Source organism: Amblyraja radiata, chromosome 26, assembly GCF_010909765.2.
Source record: "Amblyraja radiata isolate CabotCenter1 chromosome 26, sAmbRad1.1.pri, whole genome shotgun sequence".
NCBI classification, from domain to species: Eukaryota; Metazoa; Chordata; class Chondrichthyes; order Rajiformes; family Rajidae; genus Amblyraja; species Amblyraja radiata.
This window is the reverse complement of record NC_045981.1, coordinates 16515766-16535361: the sequence shown is the minus strand read 5'-3', so window position 1 is coordinate 16535361 and position 19596 is coordinate 16515766. Positions and strand designations below refer to the sequence as shown.

At 43.5% G+C, this 19596-nt stretch overlaps 1 protein-coding gene across 4 annotated transcripts in view; it reads right to left on the bottom strand.

Moving 5' to 3' along the window:
- Positions 1-2567: 2567 nt before the first annotated feature.
- The window catches only part of tmc6 (transmembrane channel like 6), a 78251-nt gene continuing 61222 nt past the window's right edge, over positions 2568-19596 (bottom strand). For all 4 annotated transcript variants that reach the window (XM_033044313.1, XM_033044316.1, XM_033044314.1 and 1 more), the window contains 9 exons: positions 19075-19159; positions 17882-17979; positions 16134-16229; positions 13851-13926; positions 10137-10270; positions 9188-9364; positions 8961-9039; positions 6573-6668; positions 2568-3649 (listed from right to left, as the gene is read on the bottom strand). In XM_033044313.1, the coding sequence (XP_032900204.1) occupies positions 3644-3649; positions 6573-6668; positions 8961-9039; positions 9188-9364; positions 10137-10270; positions 13851-13926; positions 16134-16229; positions 17882-17979; positions 19075-19159 (847 nt within the window). In that variant the 3' untranslated portion in view covers positions 2568-3643. The remainder of the gene's footprint in view (positions 3650-6572; positions 6669-8960; positions 9040-9187; positions 9365-10136; positions 10271-13850; positions 13927-16133; positions 16230-17881; positions 17980-19074; positions 19160-19596) is intronic.

Below are 19596 nucleotides of genomic sequence, written 5' to 3'. Positions count from 1 at the left end.
AATGGTTAGGTGACGTTTCAGGTCAAGATCCATCGTCAGACTTCCTGACCTGAAATGTTACCTATCCATTATCTCCAGAGATGCTGCCTAATACGCTGAGTTGCTCCAGCATTTTGAGTCTATCTTTGGAATAAACCAGCATCTGCAGTTCCTTTTTATTGCATATACGGTCAGAATCTTTTATCCCGAGATGATATATGAATTTAAGAGGACATAGCTTTAAGGTGAGAGGTACAAAGTTTAAAGGAGATGTGCTGGGGGGGGGGGGGGGGGGGGGGTCTCTTTATACAGTGGGTGGTGGGTGCCTGGAACACTATGCAAGTGGTGGAGGTGTAAGCAGATACCATACTGTTGTTGAGGCTTTTAGATAGGCATGTGGATAAGTAGGGAGTAGAGGGATATGGATCATGTGCAGGCAGAGAAGATTTATTTAAATTGGCATCATATTCGCCAATAGGCATCTTGGGCCAAAGGGTCCATTTCTCTGCTAAATTGTTCTATAATGTAATAACAAGGAACTGCAGATGCTGGTTTATACGAAAGAGAGACACAAAATGCTGGAGTAACTCAGAAGGTCAGGCAGCATCTCTGGAAAATATGGATAGGTGAAGTTTCAGGTCGGAACCCTCTGAGAAACAGAGGCATTTAAAAGGCAAAAGAATGATCATAAATGGATTTTTGAACCCATTGGAATTATTTCAGGAATTACACAAAAAGGAGACAGAGAGAGAGACTGAGGCAGAGAGTGACAGAGAGAGTGACAGAGAGAGAGAGAGAGAGAGAGACAGACAGACAGAAACAGAGAGCAACAGAGAGAGAGAGAGAGAGAGAGAGAGAGAGCGAATGACAGAGACAGAGACAGAGATACAAAGAAGACAATGTTTTTACAAACTTTAAACTTGAAGGATACCAGAAGGAACCAGAAATGTGACAACTGTGTACTCTCTCGGTGAAATCTGCTATTCTTTTACACTACAATCATTGCACTCTTGTACTTGTGTATTATTGTGCTTATGTATAATATGATTTTACTGAATTGTGTGCAAAACAAAGTTTCACTGTATCCAGGTACATGACAATGGAGTATCATTGAACTGCTGTTCCTACTCTGTACATTTCTATATTTCACACAAACATGGGATTTATGGCCCTTAAAAAATTATATAACTAGATTTTCCAAGACATAATACAAATTTCAAGTTTCAGTACATTTTAATAATTTGGTTAGTTAGTAATACAGGATGTATCTCCGAGTTGAATTCAGTGATACATTATGCTGTTGATTACAGTACATCATTTTACACAGATATTAAAAAAAGATCATTTTGGCCATTGTTGAACCATACCTGGAATTGGAGTGTAAGTACAATATTCTTGTTAAAATTCAATAACAAATGCTGCATTGACAAAACTCTGCCCTTTATACAAATAAATATAAACATAGAAAAACGTAGTTACAATTGATTGAATATTCTACATTTATGTACATTGACTGTAGAACCCCATAAGATTAGGCATTCAAATACTTTTTAAAAACATTCTAAATCTGTTACAATTGAATATAAATTGAATTTAGGAGCAGGTATCAAATACCAGCCAGCACAGCTTAAAATAATGACATTTTATACATGTACTCTTCCATGACAAATTGCAATTTACTGTATTGATAGAAATTAAATAAGCATGAACAAATATGTCAAACAGTATCCTCCTGTTTCTCCAAGTTTGAAGTGTGCTATTGTGCATCATTTACAAAAGGAGCAATTCAGAATAACAAAAGTTTTCACTCATTGGCTCACATGGGTAGTAAACAGCAAATATCCAACCATCCACCAAAACGTATTGTTTGGTAGATAATTACATGTTATAGGGAAGAGTTGTAGCCAGTTTGATATTGAAATTTGCAAAGTCATTTTGAGTTACAATAGTTTTCAATACGAACATGAATATATTAAAGAGTAAGCATTTCAAACGCTTCACTGATCACATTTGCAGTCAGCTGTGGAGGTATCTGGCAGATCTGGTCCCCTGATCTTTATAAAGCACCAGCTGTTTTATCTCCAGCAGTCAGTACCTCACCAGAAGTTTAAGCAAAGGAAGACACCCAACAAAAGACAAAGTGCTGCAGTACCTCAGCAGGTCAGGCAGCATCTCTGGAGAACATGGACACGTGACTCTTCGCACCAGGACCCTTCTTCAGATAGACTGAAGAAGGATCCCAACCCGAATCATCATGTATACATGTTCTCCTGAAATGCTACCTGACCCGCTGAGTTACTCCAGTACTTTTTGTCCTTTTTAAATGTAAACCAGCACCTGCAGTTCCTCATTTTTACAAGACGATTAACAGTTTGTTCCAGATTATGTAAACTGCCAATGTGAAAAAATCCCTCAGTTCATTGCAACAGTATCTTATTTTAAGTCACTTTGAAGTGAACATTCATGCTTATAAACAAAACACAAATAGACTGGTGGAAACTCAGATGATAATGCCACATAAAAACGAAAACTTTTTTCACGCAAGAGATTGAATAAGCAATTGTACTAAGGTTTTTTGTTTTTTTTTAAAGTAAATAATGTAGCTGAAAGACTTCGCACCACACATTTGGCCATTATAGACAGTAGAGAAGTCTCAGACCCCTCCAGCATAATGCATTTTACAGAAAATCTGGATCCTGACCGTGTGGATAAAATCACTGAATAACTACTAATTTTAACATTTGTTAATCAAGGTCATGTGGAAATTTACTCAGATGCAAATTCTCAGTCGTTAAGACTAACCCAGACTGTGTAAACAACAGAGGGAGGGCACTGCCTCATAAACCACTCACCCACCTGCCTGCACCGGAATCTGTGGTCTGATGAGTCACCTCAGAACCCACAATCACAATACTAAAGGGGAAGTAAGTAATCCTCAATTCTGAGAGACTGCCTGAGAAGGAGATAAGACTGAATTATATTTGTCACCCAAGTTACACATTCTAAAATGCATTGACGTTTCTGTTACAGCTGCTACAACATGGTTGACATAAACTTGTGCATTTGGTTGTTGCTACATTGAGTTCACTTTTGGATAATGTATAAGTTCAGATTTCCCCAAGATAAAGTGCAGATGAGTAAATAAACAAATAGAACAATTCTAAGCATCACTCAACAATTCACAGTCAGGCTGTTACCGCTCTTGCACTGTCAGTGTCAATTGTGCCACCAGTGATGACTTCCTCTTCCTCTCCAGTAATCATCAGGATGAATCTAGTCCATTATATAGATGTAAAAATTTTAAGAGACAATAATGTATTCACATAGCCAGGAGATCACTTCACCAAATACTGGTCAGTATCCTCCTAGGCTAATTCTGCTATTTCACTTGAAAAATACAAAGTAGATGGCTTTTAAAAATAAAAGTTTGTTGAATGATGAGATGCAGTATGTCGGAAGAACACTTTACTTTTCTCTCAGAGACCTGGATGTAAACTCTAGTTCGAAAAAGGAAACATTTCTGTAAGATATAATATCTGTGGAATCAGTTTTCAAAGTCTTCAGCTAGAATTTGCTCCTCGAGTGTCATTCCAGGCAGCAGCTTTGATCTTAAGCCCATTTTATGTATCGCCTTCCTCAAAGACAGTTTGTTCTTTATAGAGGATCAATCCTGGAAATAAATTGCATTAGGTTAATTAAGTTATGCAAAGGAACAAGGATCATGAGGGAAGGTATGCAGCTAGAAGGAGCTAATATTAGAGAGTCTTGCCCAAGTGAACTGAAGTATTAACTTTCCAATTAAAGTTGTGCAGGAAAGGAAGTGAGAGCAAGTACAAAACTAAAACAAAATCAGTATATCAAGACAGAGCTTTCAATGAAGAACAAAACTAAGGGATCTGACATGGTGCACACAGCATTTGCAAAACAGATGAAATACAAACACAAATAGAAATAACTGAACTAATAGAAATCACGGGTGGCACAGTGGTAGAGTTGCTGCCTTACAACGCCAGAGACCTGGGTTCGATCCTGACTACAGTTGCTGTCTGTAGGGACTTTATACGTTATCCCTGTGACCTGCGTGGGTTTTTTCCGAGACCTTTGGTTTTATCCCACATTCCAAAGATGTACAAGTTTGCAGGTTAATTGGCTTGGTATAAATGTAAATTGTCCCTAATGTGTGTAGGATAGTGTTAAGATGCGGAGATCGCTGGTCGGTGCGGACTCGGTGGGACGAAGGGCCCGTTTCCGCGTTGCCTCTCTAAACGAAACATTACAGAAACACGGCTGCAAGAATGACGTGAAAAGAGATCTCAGTATTGAAGAATACATAAGATTCAGGAAGGAAAGGAAGCTAGGAAGAAGTAGAGGAGTTAATCTGATATTTAATCTGAACACACTAGTCAGGGATGATCCAAGTTCAGGAAATCAGGGTGTAGAATCAGGTTGGTGGCAGGTGAGAATTACACACTCCCATTAGCTAGGGTACCGTTCGATTCACTTCTACCCCATTGAGGACATTGGACTTTGTCTAAGGAACTGATGTGCTATAATGCTGAGAACTATATCCTGCACTCTGCATCTTCTCCTTTGCTCTTGCTATAGTACTTGAGTTTGAACTAATTTTATCTATGTATGGTATATCTGATCTGTTTGGATAGCATGTTAAACAACGCTTTTCACTGTACGTTCACCTGCTATGATCTGGAATGCGCCGTCCAAAAGGCCAGAGAGAGCAGACAAATTACAACATGCAAAGGGAATTTGGATTTGAAAACAAAACATATGCAGGCAGGAGGGAAATACATTTGGGGAATGGAACTGACCAAAAATTCTTCCAAAGGGCTAGTGTATGCAACAACAAAAAAAAGAGCTAATGGCTTAACACTGATTGTGCACGCTGGGTTGATTGAATTAATCGAAACAAGGCAGACCACGTGAAGGTTGCAATCTCCCACCCCGGCTTAACACCACACCATACGATTCCAACAATGGTATTGAGGGACAGGTGAGAAAAAAACACATTTTTATAACTCAGTTCATGTTCAAAAGTTTCTTCAAACCAATTAAGACTCCTTAAGCATAATGACTGATGTAACATGTGAGAGGGGTGTGTGGAGTAGGGAACCCCATGATATTCAGAGTCAAAGAACCTCTGCTCCAAAAGGTTTGAGCACATTGGACTCGAGACATGTATCGTCTTTCCGCTGACTGGTTAGCACGTAACAAAAGCTTTTACCTGTACCTCGGTACATATGCCAATAAACTAGATTCAACAACTGAACCCAAGCAATTTGGCAAATTGGATCCAAGAGTGGTCTGGCAATAGAGGGAAGTGGGTAACGGTGGAGAATTGTTTTTGTGATTGGAAGCTTATGACCAATAGTGTAGCACAGGGAAGTGCACTGCCTGTTATATACATTAATTATTTTGATATGGATGTAGGAGATTTGACTAGCAAATTTGCAGATATTTCTAAAGTTGATGATGGTGTTGTTGGTGAGGAGGAAATAACTGACCAATGGCAAATTGAATTTAATTCTACTAGGTGCCAGGTGACATTTTGGGAGGACTAACAAGAGTTAGAATGGTACAATAAATGGCAGGGCCGAAGAGAGTACTGAGGAACGGAGGGACCTTGGTGTACAAATCTAAGGATCTTTGGAGGTGGCAGCATAGCTGAAAAAGTTGTTGAAGAGGCATACACGATATTAGCTACGAAATACAAGAGTAGGGATGTTATGATACAGCCTTATAAAACATTGGTTAGGGTACAGCTGGTGTACAGAATGCAGCTCTGGTCACCGGGTTACAGGAAGGCCATAGTTGTGATGGTAAAAGTGCAGAGATTCACCAGGATGTTGCCAAGGATGCAATGATTTGCTTGAGGGAACACTTGTTGGTTGGTTGGTTGCAACAGAGAAGGCTGTGGTATACAAGATTAAGAGGGGAATAGACAAAGTAGATTGTAAGACACTTTTCCCTGGAACAGAGGTGTCAGAAATTGGAAGTCTAGGGTAAGGAGGGAAAGGTTTAGAGGGATGTGAAGGAGAGTCTTTTACCTAAAGGGCGGTTGGAATCTGGAACACACTTCCGAGGTTGATGGTGGAAGCAAGTAGTCTCAACAGGTTTAAAGGTCTGCACTTGAATTGCCAGGCATAGAGGTTACCAGTCAAGGGTTGGTAAATGGGATTGGTTTAGTTTAGTTTAGCAATACAGTATGGAAACAGACCCTTTGCTCACTGAGTCCACGCTGACCAATGATCACCCGTACACTAGTTCTATCCTACAGTCTAGACAATTTACAGAAGCTAATTAACCTACAAACCTGCACGTCTTTGGAATATGGGAGGAAACCAGAGCACCCGGAGAAAACCCACAAGGAGACATAAAACTCCACACATAACTGCAGTCGTAGTCAGGATTGAACCTGGGTCAATGGCACTGTAAGGCAGCAAATCTGCCCACTGTGCTGTGTAGATGGCTATCGATGGTTATCATGGCCATGCTGGGTTGAAGGGCCCGTTACTGTGCAGTACAACAATGAATCTATCAAAAATTGAGTTACGCATTTAGAAAACCCGTCAAGTTACCTCAGTTTCCTCATGCATTTGCCGTTTCAGAGGTTTATATTTCTTCTTGTTGAAATCTTTCAGTTTACCAATGAGAAACTTCTTGTCATCCCCCTCCTGTGTGAAAGAAATGTTTATACATTATTTGTTAGCATAATACATCGCAATTTACACAATAATTCACTGAAAATTAGCAATTCGGTTCCGGAAGTGGCGGTGCTGGGAACGGCTGCGGCTCGCCTGCAGTCCGTTTGTCTTTACTTTTTTGTGTTGTTTTTTTCGTTTTGTGTAGTTACGTTTTTGGTTTTTAAGCTGTGTTTATGTGGGGGGGGGGGTGGGGGGTTGAAACGGGGCTTGCTGTCTCTCCTTTCGGGGGAATACGACTTTTTGTCGTATCCCCCTTCTCTGCCTCCGTCCGCGCTGTGGCCTAATGGCGGAGCTGGCGACCTCGAGGCTCCGGAGGCAGAGCCTGTCAGGACTCGCCCTGGGCTCGCTCCCGTGAGGGCGGCCTGACGAGGGGCTGAGATTCTCTCGTGAGGGGCTGTGACCCGTCGGAGTGGCCCAGCTCAAGGGAGGAACGGCACTCCCGTCGGAGTGGCCCAGCCCGAGGGTGGAACGGCACTCCCGTCGGAGTGGCCCAGCTCAAGGGTGGAACGGCACTCCCGTCAGAGTGGCCCAGCCCGAGGGTGGAACGGCACTCCCGTCGGAGTGGCCCAGCTCAAGGGTGGAACGGCACTCCCGTCGGAGTGACCCAGCTCAAGGGAGGAACGACACTCCCGTCGGAGTGGCCCAGCTCGAGGGAGGAGCGGCACTCATGTGAGGGCGATTCGGCTCGGGGCTGGAACGGTGCTCCGGTGGCTGGGATGGCGTTCTGGCGGCGGCGACCTGAGTCCTGGGTTCAGCCGCGGGCCAGCAGCTGCGTCCGCTGGACTGGAGGGCGGCAGCTTCGACCACCCCCGGGCCGCGGTGTTTGAACCGGCCCGTTCGCGGGGTTCGGTGAGCCGCGGGACTGTTTGTGCCATCGCCCGGTGGGGAATCGCCTCAGCGCAGAGGGAGAAGAGGAGGGAAGAGACAGTAACCCTAAGATTTTTGCCTCCACCACAGTGAGGAGGTGCTTGGAGGATACACTGTGGTGGATGTTAATTTGTGTTTATTGTTGTTTTTTATTGTATGTATGACTGCAGGCACGAAATTTCGTTCAGACCGTAAGGTCTGAATGACAATAAAGGTATTCAATTCAATTCAATTCAATTCAATTCAATTCAATAAAGTGGAAAATCTGGAAGAGATCACAGATGCTGGAGATTAAACCCAGAACCTTAAGGTGAGAGTTTGAGTCGAGGGTAAACTCTTTTAAACTCGCAGATTAGGTCGCCGCAGTGGGGCAGCCCCTTTAGGAGTACAGTATTAAGATAAGTAGCAATCAGAAAAGAGGAAGGAGAATTTAATGATAGGTGATGTGCTGCCTGCAGGGCAGTGGAAGTAGATTTTAAAACCATTTTATACAGGATGTATTCTTATAAAAACCCCAAAATATTTAAGATTATGGGAAGGGACTCAGGAGTGGAACTAATTGATGGTTCCCATGAAAAAGTGGAACATTAGAGTCATAGAATGATACAGTTTGGAAACAGGCCAACAATGTCCCAACTACATTTGTCCCACTTGCCTGTGCTTGGTCCATATCCCTCCAAAACTGTCCTATCCATGTACCTGTCTAACTGTTTCTTAAACGATGGGATAGTCCCAGCCTCAACTACCTCCTCTGGCAGCTTGTTCCGTACACCCACCACCCTTTTTGTGAAAAAGTTACCCCTCGGACTCCTATTAAATCTTTTCCCCTTCACTTGAACCTATGTCTTCTGGTCCTCGATTCCCATACTCTGGGCAAAATACTCTGTGCATCTACCTGATCTATTCCTCTCATGATTTTGTTTACCTCTATAAGATCGCCCCTCATCCTGCTGCGCTCCATGGAATATAGACCCAGCCTACTCAACCTCTCACTATAGCTCACACCCTCTAGTCCTGGCAACATCCTCATATATTCTTGCATTTTTGTATCTCAAGGCAATTAAAAAAAAATATATAAAATCAGTGACATTCTATAACTATCGCAAATGTATCCCATAAATATTTGAAAACCTTAATATTCATTTCTCCACTAATGCAGTAACCCATATACGCCATCAATTCCATTTTAATGGTTCAGATAAGAACTTGATACAATGCATATTGACAATAATTTTTGACATTACACTTCAATTCACATCCTTTGTAGATTGCTTGATGCTATCAACATCCACATACCCAAAACAAATAAACCATTTCAGTGAAGCTAGCTAATTTGCATGAACAAGATCAATAGAATAAATAAAATGTACAGTGATTTAAGTTTCAGATACTTACATTCATAATTTGTGCATTTAATAATTTAATTATCTTCCTTTGACCATCCAGAACTTGCCAGTGGAAATAAATTACTATACTAAAAGGGAAAAGTCGAATGTTAAATTTTGAACTGAATAGACAAAGCCACAGCACAATATAAAATTCATGATATGTTTTTCTCCAAGCGCTTCCTTTACCTCGAGTTCTCTTATCATAGTTTATAACAGTTGGAAATGTAAACTCACAGGAGGATGCCTGATGCGACAATGACAAGGAAAGGATTTTCCACAAGGAATTTGTGCATCCGCGGAAACCAGACAAAATTTGATTTCTCATTCTTCAGCAGCTGCAACCAGATATCTGTAGATTTGTAAATGGTATTTAATGTCCGGTACGGACCACATGTTGATGACGGCTTCACCCTAATTTGATAAATCAAATATTAAGCAAAATTAGCTCAGGTAACATTCACATTCACAGGTTAAATTTCAAGGTGGTATTTAATGGTGCAGCTCATCTATATTTGAACTGATCAACACAAAGAAATATGACATATTCTGTAAATTGTACTGGATATACATGAGAAATAATCAGTGAGGAAAATCAGGACAAATATTGCTTGTGGCCTGTTAGAAAAGGCATATGACATAGACCAACACGAAGGGTGAATTAACTAAAATTTCTGGTACATCAGACAAATCGTTAGGCAAAAACATTAATTTTAGGCATAATCAATGGAATGCAAACTTCAATGAAAAGTGAACTTAAAATTAATAACGAACAATGGAAATTTGTAATCATGGAAATATGGAACTATATTAAAAAAACATGTTGAGCATAGTGAGATCAAGCATTTTGTGACACTGCAAATGATGTTCCACACTGTTTTGAGGGGATATGTTATCAGTAGTCTCAAACATTTTGAATCCTTACACACTTAAGTTTCTACAATTTAAGGGGGAATGAACGTTGAATCTATATTATCTGATATTACAAGACAGTCCTTGCACTGAAAGCTTAGAAGTGGAAAAAACCGAGGATTCGTGGGAAGATTGTTGTGTTGGCGAAACTACCCTCTTCACGAAGCTACCATGAAGATGGTGCAACAGCATAAGTGAATCCGGTCTACTTCTGTTTCCTTGTCCTTCACTTAAATCATTATTTACTGCTGCAGAACATTAATCTTTTACTTACTTCCATACGGTGTAGAGATGAGCAAGAGTGGCGCCCAGGAATGAAGGGAAACATAGTAGACTAATAAAGATGGTCATCATATGAGATGCCTGCCAGATCTTGCATGGAGGCTGACAATTCCTCATCAGACTAAGCTGAAACAGGTTCAATAACATATTAGTGACACAAGTACAACATACCCCACGATTCAGTCATCAGTTTCACTGCACGACTCATCATTTGGGTAGTTTTGGCTTACTGGAAGTTCATTTAAGTTTATAAAAGTTCCCTCAGGATAAAACAAAAATTAAGTACATATAAACATGAATTTGAGGCAGGAGTAGATCACTTGGCTGACCAAGGCAGCTCTGCGATTTAATAAAATCATGGCTGATCTGATTCTAATATCAACTTTGTAGTTCCATCCACTAATGGTAACTTATCAGTCCTATTTTCATCAAGTGTCACACTCTGCTTTAACAATATTCAAATATTTGGCTTCCAATGTTCTTTGAGAATGAATTTGAAAAACTCACAATGCTATGAGAGAATAAAAATCACCTCACCTTGACGTTAAATGGATGATCCCTTATTTGTAAAGAAAAGATCCACAAAATCCACAAACAGAACTGTCCTGGCAGACCCATTTGTTCTGCTTGTTCATGTCCCACTGAATTAATTTCCACATACCTCAACTCCATCCTATCCACCCCCCCCCCGGTCCAATCCCTCCCTACCTATGTCCAAGACACCTCACATGCTCTTCGTCTCTTCAATGACTTCCGATTCCCAGGCTCCCATTCCCTCATCTTTACTATGGATGTCCAGTCACTCTACACCTACATCCCCCACCAGGAAGGTCTTAAAACCCTCCATTTCTTCCAGAACCAGCCAATTTATGACTACTAATACTCTTCTCTGCCTAGCAGAGCTGGTCCTTACTCTCAACAACTTCTCCAAATGGAAGTCATAGCTATGGGCACTCGCATGGGCCCTAGCTATGCCTGCCTCTTTGTAGGGTACATTGAACAATCACTCGAACTCTACCTCGGCTACATTGACGACTGCATTGGTACTACCTCCTGCACCCATGCAGAACTCACTGACCTCATCAACTTCACGACCAATTTCCACCCTGCACTCAAATTCACTTGGACCATCTCCGACATCTCCCTACCGTTTCTAGATCTCACCGTCTCCATCACAGGAGACAGACTGTTGACATATATCCACTACAAACCCACTGACTCCCATAGCTATCTGGACAACACTTCCATATCAGGGCATCGGAGATGTCCTCATTCTTTAGGAAATGCGGGTTCCCCTCTTCCATTATAGATGAGTCTCTCACTAGGGTCTCCTCGATATCCCGTAGGTCTGCTCTTGCTCCCCCTCCCCCCATTCATAACAAGGGCACTGTCCCCCTTGCCCTCACCTTCCACCAGATCCACCGTCGCCTGCAGCATATAATCCTCCAACATTTTCACCACCTCCAACGAGATCCCACTACTGGCCACATCTTCCCATCTCCTCCCCTATCTGTTTTCCACAGAGATCGTTCCCTCCGCAACTCCCTGGTCAACTTGGTTCTTGGTTGGTTCTTGGGTCCTCCAAAATATTCCAACTGGAATTTAAACTGGAGGTAGTGAAGGGAGGGATTAAGCCAGAGAGGGTATAAAGAACACACACTATAGAATTTAACATAAAACATCCCCACACAGCAGAATCAAAGTTTCCCACTGTGTGGGAAGGCACCAAAGTCAGTCTCTTCCTCCACTGTTCCTCGTGGTCAGGGCCTCCCCAAGCCCTCCGCAGTTGCAGCTACGGGCGGCCCGATGTCCAGGACCGCTCGCCGGGTTGATACAAGTCCGACGTCGGGGCTGCGGGACGTCCTCAGCGGCGTGGACACCAGAGTCGGCCCCCTCCTACCAGAGTCGGCGGCTTCCAAAGTCCGTAGGCCGCGCAGGGTGGAGACTGCTGCTGTAGACCCTCTGCAAGGCGCCCCAGGACTCCACGATGCCGTTCAGCGCCGCCCGCGTTGGAAGCTCTCCGCACCAGAGCTCCACGATGTTGGAGCAGCGGCCCAACGCTCCGGAGCTCAAAACGGCGACCCAGGTAGGCATCGCCCGCTCCGTGGTGACTCCAGCGCTGCGCCGCCACTGTAGCAGCCCTGGTCCGGTTCCCGGTCCCCGGCAGGAAAGGCCGCTTCGATCCAGCTGGTAGGCCGTGAGGTGGGGGGCGAGGATGCGACTCGGAGAAATAGTCGCGTCCCCGCCAGGAAGAGACTGGGAAATGGTTTCCCCCTTACCCTGCCCCCCTCCCCCACATAGAAAAGTTAAAGTTTCCCCCAACACAAAACTTTAGACTAACTAAAAATTTTTAAAAAGATTGAAATACAGACTGGCTGTAGGTAGAGGCTGCTGCCAGTGCAGCGCCCCCCCTCCGCTTCTTCTCAACTCGTCCCTTCCCGCCCAAACCACCCCCTCCCCAGGTAGTTCCCCTGCAACCGCAGGAGATGCAACACCTGTCCCTTTACCTTCCCCCCTTGACTCCATCCAAGGACCCCGACAGTCTTTTCAGGTGAGGCAGAGGTTCACTTGCACTTCCTCCAACCTCATCTACCGTATCCGCTGTTCCAGGTGTCAACTCCTGTACATCGGCGAGACCAAGCGCAGGTTCGGCGATCATTTCGCTGAACACCTCTGCTCAGTCCGCCTTAACCTACCTGACCTCCTGGTTGCTCAGCACTTTAACTCCTTCCACCCCCCCCCCCCCCCCCCCCCCCCCCTATTCCCAATCTGATCTATCTGTCCTGGGCCACCTCCATTGTCAGAGTGAGGCCCAGCGCAAATTGGAGGAACAGCACCTCATATTTCACTTGGTTAGCTTTCACCCCAACGGTATGAACACTGACCTCTTAACTTCAAATAGCGCTTGGTTTTCCTCTCTCTTCACCCCCTCCCCTTCCCAATTCTCCCACCTGTCTTACTGTCTCCGACTACATTCTATCTTTGTCCCACCCCCTCCCCTGACATCTGTCGGAAGAAGGATCTCGACCTGAAACGTCACCCATTCCTTCTCTCCGGAGATGCTGCCTGCCCCGCTGAGCTACTCCAGCATTTTGTGTCTACCTTTATTTGTAAACCCCTTTCAAGCTCAGGGCAAACCAATTAGTGATATAAGAAATTAAAATAGCGCAAGTTAAAGATCCAAAAGAGAAAAAATATATATTTTTGATCGCTAAAGCAAATTTTGGCAACGCAATGAGTGTCTTCGAGCCTTGAATTGCTCTTGAGGTACACTTGTAACATAGGAAATACAGCAACCAATTTTTACAGCAATTGTGACGCTGCCTGGAGAATTTCATTTTGTAACAGCGACCGTGGGATAAATTGGCACGGAGTCCAGGAATGTCCCCCTTCTTGGTCCAAACTGAAATTATGCAACAGGATCATTTGTATTCACCTGCGAGAGAACTAACTGGATCTCAGTTTGACCTCCAAGTCAAATACTGGCCCTTCTGTCAGTGCAGGCTCAGCATTGTACTGGGTGGCTGACTAGACAGATGCTCAACTCTCCTGAATACTCAGACTTCAGACTCAAATGTAAGAGTGCAGCCAACAGAGACACGACCCACTCTTCAAAACAAAAATCAAAAATAGCTTCTAAAACTAGGTCATTATTGTCATTGATATATGTTGTCTGATTTTCAACACATTTGTAAAGAAAAATTACCTTTTTAATGTAGAAAACCACGATAAATTTGATTATTTGAATTGCAGGCATCAATGGTACAAACAGCAGACCCACCCTGCAGAAACAAGCATGAATTTAAAGCGCATACAATGGTTCTTTATTGTCTCGTATGCACAGCACAGGGAAATTCTCTTGCACAAACCGCAAATAATAATAATAATAATAATAAATTTTATTTATGGGCGCCTTTCAAGAGTCTCAAGGACACCTTACAAAAATTGAGCATGTAGAGGAAAAACATGTAAGGGGAATGAAATAAATAGTAGAGACATGACTAGTACACAAAGTAAAGACAGAATTCAATACAAAACACAGTATGAGGCAATTAATGCACAGATGAAAAGGGACGGGGACGTGGGGCTAAGGATAGGCAGAGGTGAAGAGATGGGTCTTGAGGTGGGACTGGAAGATGGTGAGGGACACGGAATTGCGGATCAGTTGGGGGAGGGAGTTCCAGAGCCTGGGAGCTGCCCTGGAGAAGGCTCTGTCCCCAAAACTGCGGAGGTTGGACTTGTGGATGGAGAGGAGACCGGCTGATGTGGATCTGAGGGACCGTGAGGGTTGGTAGGGGGAGAGGAGGTCAGTGAGATATGGGGGGGCCAGATGGTGGAGGGCTTTGTAGGTGAGGACCAGGATTTTGTAGGTGATCCGGTGGGAGATGGGAAGCCAGTGAAGTTGTTTGAGGACTGGAGTGATGTGATGCCAGGATTTGGTGTGGGTGATGAGTCGGGCGGCTGCGTTCTGGACCAGTTGGAGTCGGTTGATGTAGGTGGAGCTGATGCCAAGGAGAAGTGAGTTGCAATAGTCCAGTCGGGAGGAGATGAAGGCATGGATGAGTCTTTCAGCAGCAGGCGGTGTGAGAGAGGGTCTGAGTTTGGCGATGTTGCGGAGGTGAAAGAAGGAGGTTTTAATGACATGGCGGATGTGAGGCTCAAGGGAGAGGGTGGAATCAAAGATCACGCTAAGGTTGCGGGCCTGGGGAGATGGGGAGACAGTGGTGCCGTCGATGGTGAGAGTGGGGTTATTGATTTTGCTGAGTGTGGCTTTGGAGCCTATGAGGAGGAATTCTGTCTTATCGCTGTTGAGTTTGAGGAAATTATGTTGCATCCAGGTTTTTATAGCTGACAAACAGGAGTTGATATTGGAGAGGGGGGGGGGGGTTGTGGGGGATTTGGTGCCAAGGTAAATCTGGGTGTCATCAGCGTAACAGTGGAAGTCCAGATTGAAGTGGCGGAGTATCTGACCAAGGGGGAGGATGTAGATGATGAAGAGGAGGGGGCCGAGTACGGAGCCTTGGGGAACGCCTTGAGTGACTGCGGCTGTAGCAGAGGTGTGGTTGTGGAGAGAGATGAAGTGGGATCTGTTGGAAAGGTAGGAACGGAGCCAGCTGAGTGCAGAGCCTTCAATGCCGAGGTCTTTGAGTCGGGTGAGCAGGATGTTATGGTTCACTGTATCGAAGGCTGCGCTCAGGTCGAGGAGGATGAGGATGTTGAGGGAACCAGTGTCAGCAGAGGTGAGGAGGTCGTTGAGGACTTTGAGGAGAGCAGTTTCTGTGCTATGGAGGGGGCGAAAGCCAGATTGGAGGGGTTCAAGTAGGTTATACGCAAGGAGGTGGGAGCAAATGCACAGTCGTCACATTTTGGCACAGTTTACAAAAAAAAAGTCCAAAGTCTGATTGTGCAGCAAACAGCACCAATTGGCTTCTGTTTTACACTTTACCCAAGTATGAACATTTTGCCATTTTATAGCAAGGTTTATGACCTTAGGATGTCTCCCAGAGCATTTCAAAGAGCATTGTTTTGGAAAATGCAGTCACGATCATAATGGGGTGGAAATGTGGCAAACAACAAGTGCACACGCACCCACAAATGTTAATGCAAAAATAATGCAATAATTCTTGTCAAATAAATATTGACCAATTTTTCATTTGTGAGATTAGTCAATGAACCACAGCAGGTTATTTACATGTAATTAGTTTATCAGTTTATCATTTATCAGTTTACTTCCTATTTGTGTATGTTTTAGGTCTGCACAAATTCTGAGCCACAACAGGCATTCTACATATTATCTTCAACAAGCAATGCATCAACTCCCATATTACCTCATCTGAGAACAATTAACTCAGCTTGGGATGATTCAAACCTGATGTGTGTGATGCATTACCACACCAACTGGTTGCATTATGTATCGATCCACTGGCAAAATTCCAACAATAATTAATAGACTGCACTATCAACGGAACGTAATCAAACATATTATTACCATGTGAGAGTCTGCCCATAGATCAAATCCAGCACATTTCGGGCAATGTCAAACTCAGGCTTTCGTTTCCTTTTCAGCAGTTTAATGCAAACCACCCTGAAAATTGAATGAAGAAGAAGCAATTTTAAAAAAACCCATTGCAGATGACTCACTGACTATACCGAGCCATTTTGTCTTCTGCCCACTTAATGAAATAAGACAGAGTGCTGAGCAACTGCTGGCATTCCTGGCACTTCAGCAGCTCCCAGGGATCTTTGACAAGTTACTTCCAGTAAATGCAAACATGGCAAGTAGCCAACCATGTTAAGATATGTACCCATATTCCAGTAAGTGTTGATAGACACAGAATGCTGGAGTAACTCAGCGGGACAGGCAGCTTCTCTGGAGAGAAGGAATGGATGACGTATCGGGTTGAGACCCTTTATCAGGCCAGAAACGTCACCCATTCCTTCTCTCCAGAAATACTGCCTGGCCCATTGAGTTACTCCATTAATTTTGTATTTATCTTTGGTGTAAGTGTTGTTGGATGTGCAATGTGGAAGTTTAATGGTTATTTAAAAAACATTTTTTTTAAAAAGCATAGCTGTGTGTGTTTGGTTTAGAGATACTGCATGGTAAAAGGCCCTTGGGCCCCACTGAGTCCACGCAGACCCGTTAACACTGGTGCTGTGTTATCCCACTTTTGCATTCACTCCCGACACACTAGGAGCAATTTGCAGCAGCATTGACCCTACAAACCCGCACGTCTTATGGATGTGGGAGGAAACCCTGAGCACCTGGAGGAAACCCACGGAGTCACAGGGAGAACTCCACACAGATAACACCCGAGGTCGACATCAAACCCGGGTCTCTGGTGCTGTGAAGCACATGTGATTGAAATGATATTTGACATTGCCTCCAATATTATGAAACAGCATTGAGCCAAGTCCAGAGGATCCCTTCCTTGGGAGTAAGGAAGTGGGTTCCAATCAGGAGGTGATTCTCCCTTAAGTTTCACTCACACTAGTGCTTGCAGTTAGTGAGCAACAGATTTGGCGCTCCATTTGGTGCTCCATTTTCTTAGAGTGCAGCAGGACTATGACAAGGAGACGATGGGAATGAAGAGAGGAAAGGAAACTTTCAGATTGTATTATGTACCTAATTAATTTTTAATATCTCATTAAACTCTGGTTGAGGAATTATTCTGATGCTAATTGACTGAGGGAGGTATGCCATCATTTAAAGGTTAGACTTTACTTTACACCTTAGAGGTGCAACGTGGCAACAGGCCCTTCAACCCACCGGGTCCGTGCTGACCAGTGATCACACTGTGCACTAGCATTATTCTACACACTAGGGACAATTTACAGAAACTAAACAAACCTGTAAGTCTTTGGAGTGTGGGAGGAAACCGGAGCACCCAGAGAAAACCCAAGCAGTCACAGGGAGAATGTTCAAACTCTGTACAGGCAGCAGTCATAGTCAAGATTGAACCCGGGGCTGTAAGGCAACAACTCTACCGCTGCGCCATTGTGCCACCCACTTACAACAAGACAAGAACAAAGCAAAATAACCAACACCTGTTGATGCTCCACAGGTATTCAGGATACTGCCAAAAGCAAGGTGGCATTTGAATGGTAGGAAAAAATATATGTGCTGCAGTCTAAAAGTAAATTATGTCTTTGGTGTTACGACTGGTTTAAAACTTGCGTGAGCTGGAAAACATGAAGCAAATATTGGAAGACAATGGACAGACTCATAAAACACACCTCCAGATATATTCTCCAAATATTGTTTCCAGGATAATGAATATAAAATCAACCACCACCAAGCGGTACAACTCTTGTCCTACAAACGTTTCCCAACACTAAAGAAAAAAAGATAGGATGGTTAAGTGTTGAAGATGACATGACACTAAATCTACAAAGCAGGTTTATATCATCCTCCAATAAAATCCAATGTCCATTTATTCTCAGGCTCACTCTGCTGTTGCTAAACGACTTCAGAATGGCAATTAATTATCCACCTAGTCATTTAGTTATGATCATAAGGTCATAAGTGATAGTAGCAGAATTAGACCATTCGGCCCATCAAGTCTACTCTGCCATTCAATCATGGCTGATCTATCTCTCCCTCCTAACCCTATTCTCCTGCCTTTTCTCTCCATACCCCCCCCCCCCCCCCCCCCCCCCCCCGCCCCGGACACCCATACCAATCAAGGATCTGCTTATCTCGGTCTTAAAAATATCCATTGATTTGGCCTCCACAGCCTTCTGTGGCAAAGAATTCCACAGATTCACCACCGTCAGACAAAATAAATTCCTCTTCATCTCCTTCCTAAAGGAACGTCCCTTACTTCTGAGGTTATGACCTCTAGTCATAGACTATCCCACAGGTGGAAACATCCTCTCCACATCCACTCTAGTTTCTATCTGCTTTTGCCAATTAGTAACAGTGACAAATTCTCCATCTCATTTTCATTTCCCCAACCCTCATCCTCTCTTCTCGTCATTCTACCCAATCTACCCTCGTATTAAAATTGATCAATATTCATAAAAAGCTGGTGGCTAAAACATCACATTAACAACTACATTTCTATTTAGAGCCACAATGTTATTTAAAAGGCCTGGATTGGAATCGGGAGCAGAAAGCAGATTGAAAATCAACATCTACATTGTAAGCACATCAACACAAGGCAATGGTTAAAAAGAGAAATGCGGTGACAATCCAACCCCGTTTCAATATAATTTCTATGTCTGTAAATGAAGGCAGACTTGCCATGAAATATCAAAGTGTTTTCTAGTGCAGAAATTATAAAATATTTCCTGTACCAATACCTCGTGCTTACGTAGTACAAATGAAAATATTACTGCTTAACGAAGAGAATAGCACTACAATTGAAGTTTTTTTGAGAATAGTTGGTGTAAGAATTTCCGTTTTAGCGCAATCTTTTGTGACTTACTGATATTTCTTTTATAGTTGACGTATTTCCTTTTATCCAGTGAAAACAAAGCATTGCTATGATGGACATCTTCAAAAACAGATTTCTGTATCAAAACAAAATTACATATCAGAGAGGCAAGAAAATGTAGTTAAAAGATAGCAGTGTGGAAACGAGCCACCAAGTCCACGCCGACCTGTGATCACCCGCACATACACAAAAGGGGCAATTTACAGATGCCAATTTACCTACACGTCTTTGGAACGTAGGAGGAAACTGGAGGTCCCAGAGAAAACCCACGCGGTCATAGGGAGAACGTACAAACTCCATGCAGGCAGCACCCGTAGGCAGGATCAAACCCAGGTCTCTGGTGCTGTAAGGCAGCAATTGTACCGCTTCCCCAAGGTTAAATGTTAATCCCGTGTTTATTTTTGAATGGTGAAGCAGAACAACAGACAGCCAACCATGTAATCTCTGGGTGCCCGCTCTACCACCCACCAAATGGAGCTCAGGGCCTGGCAGACATTGACGCAGAGCCAACAA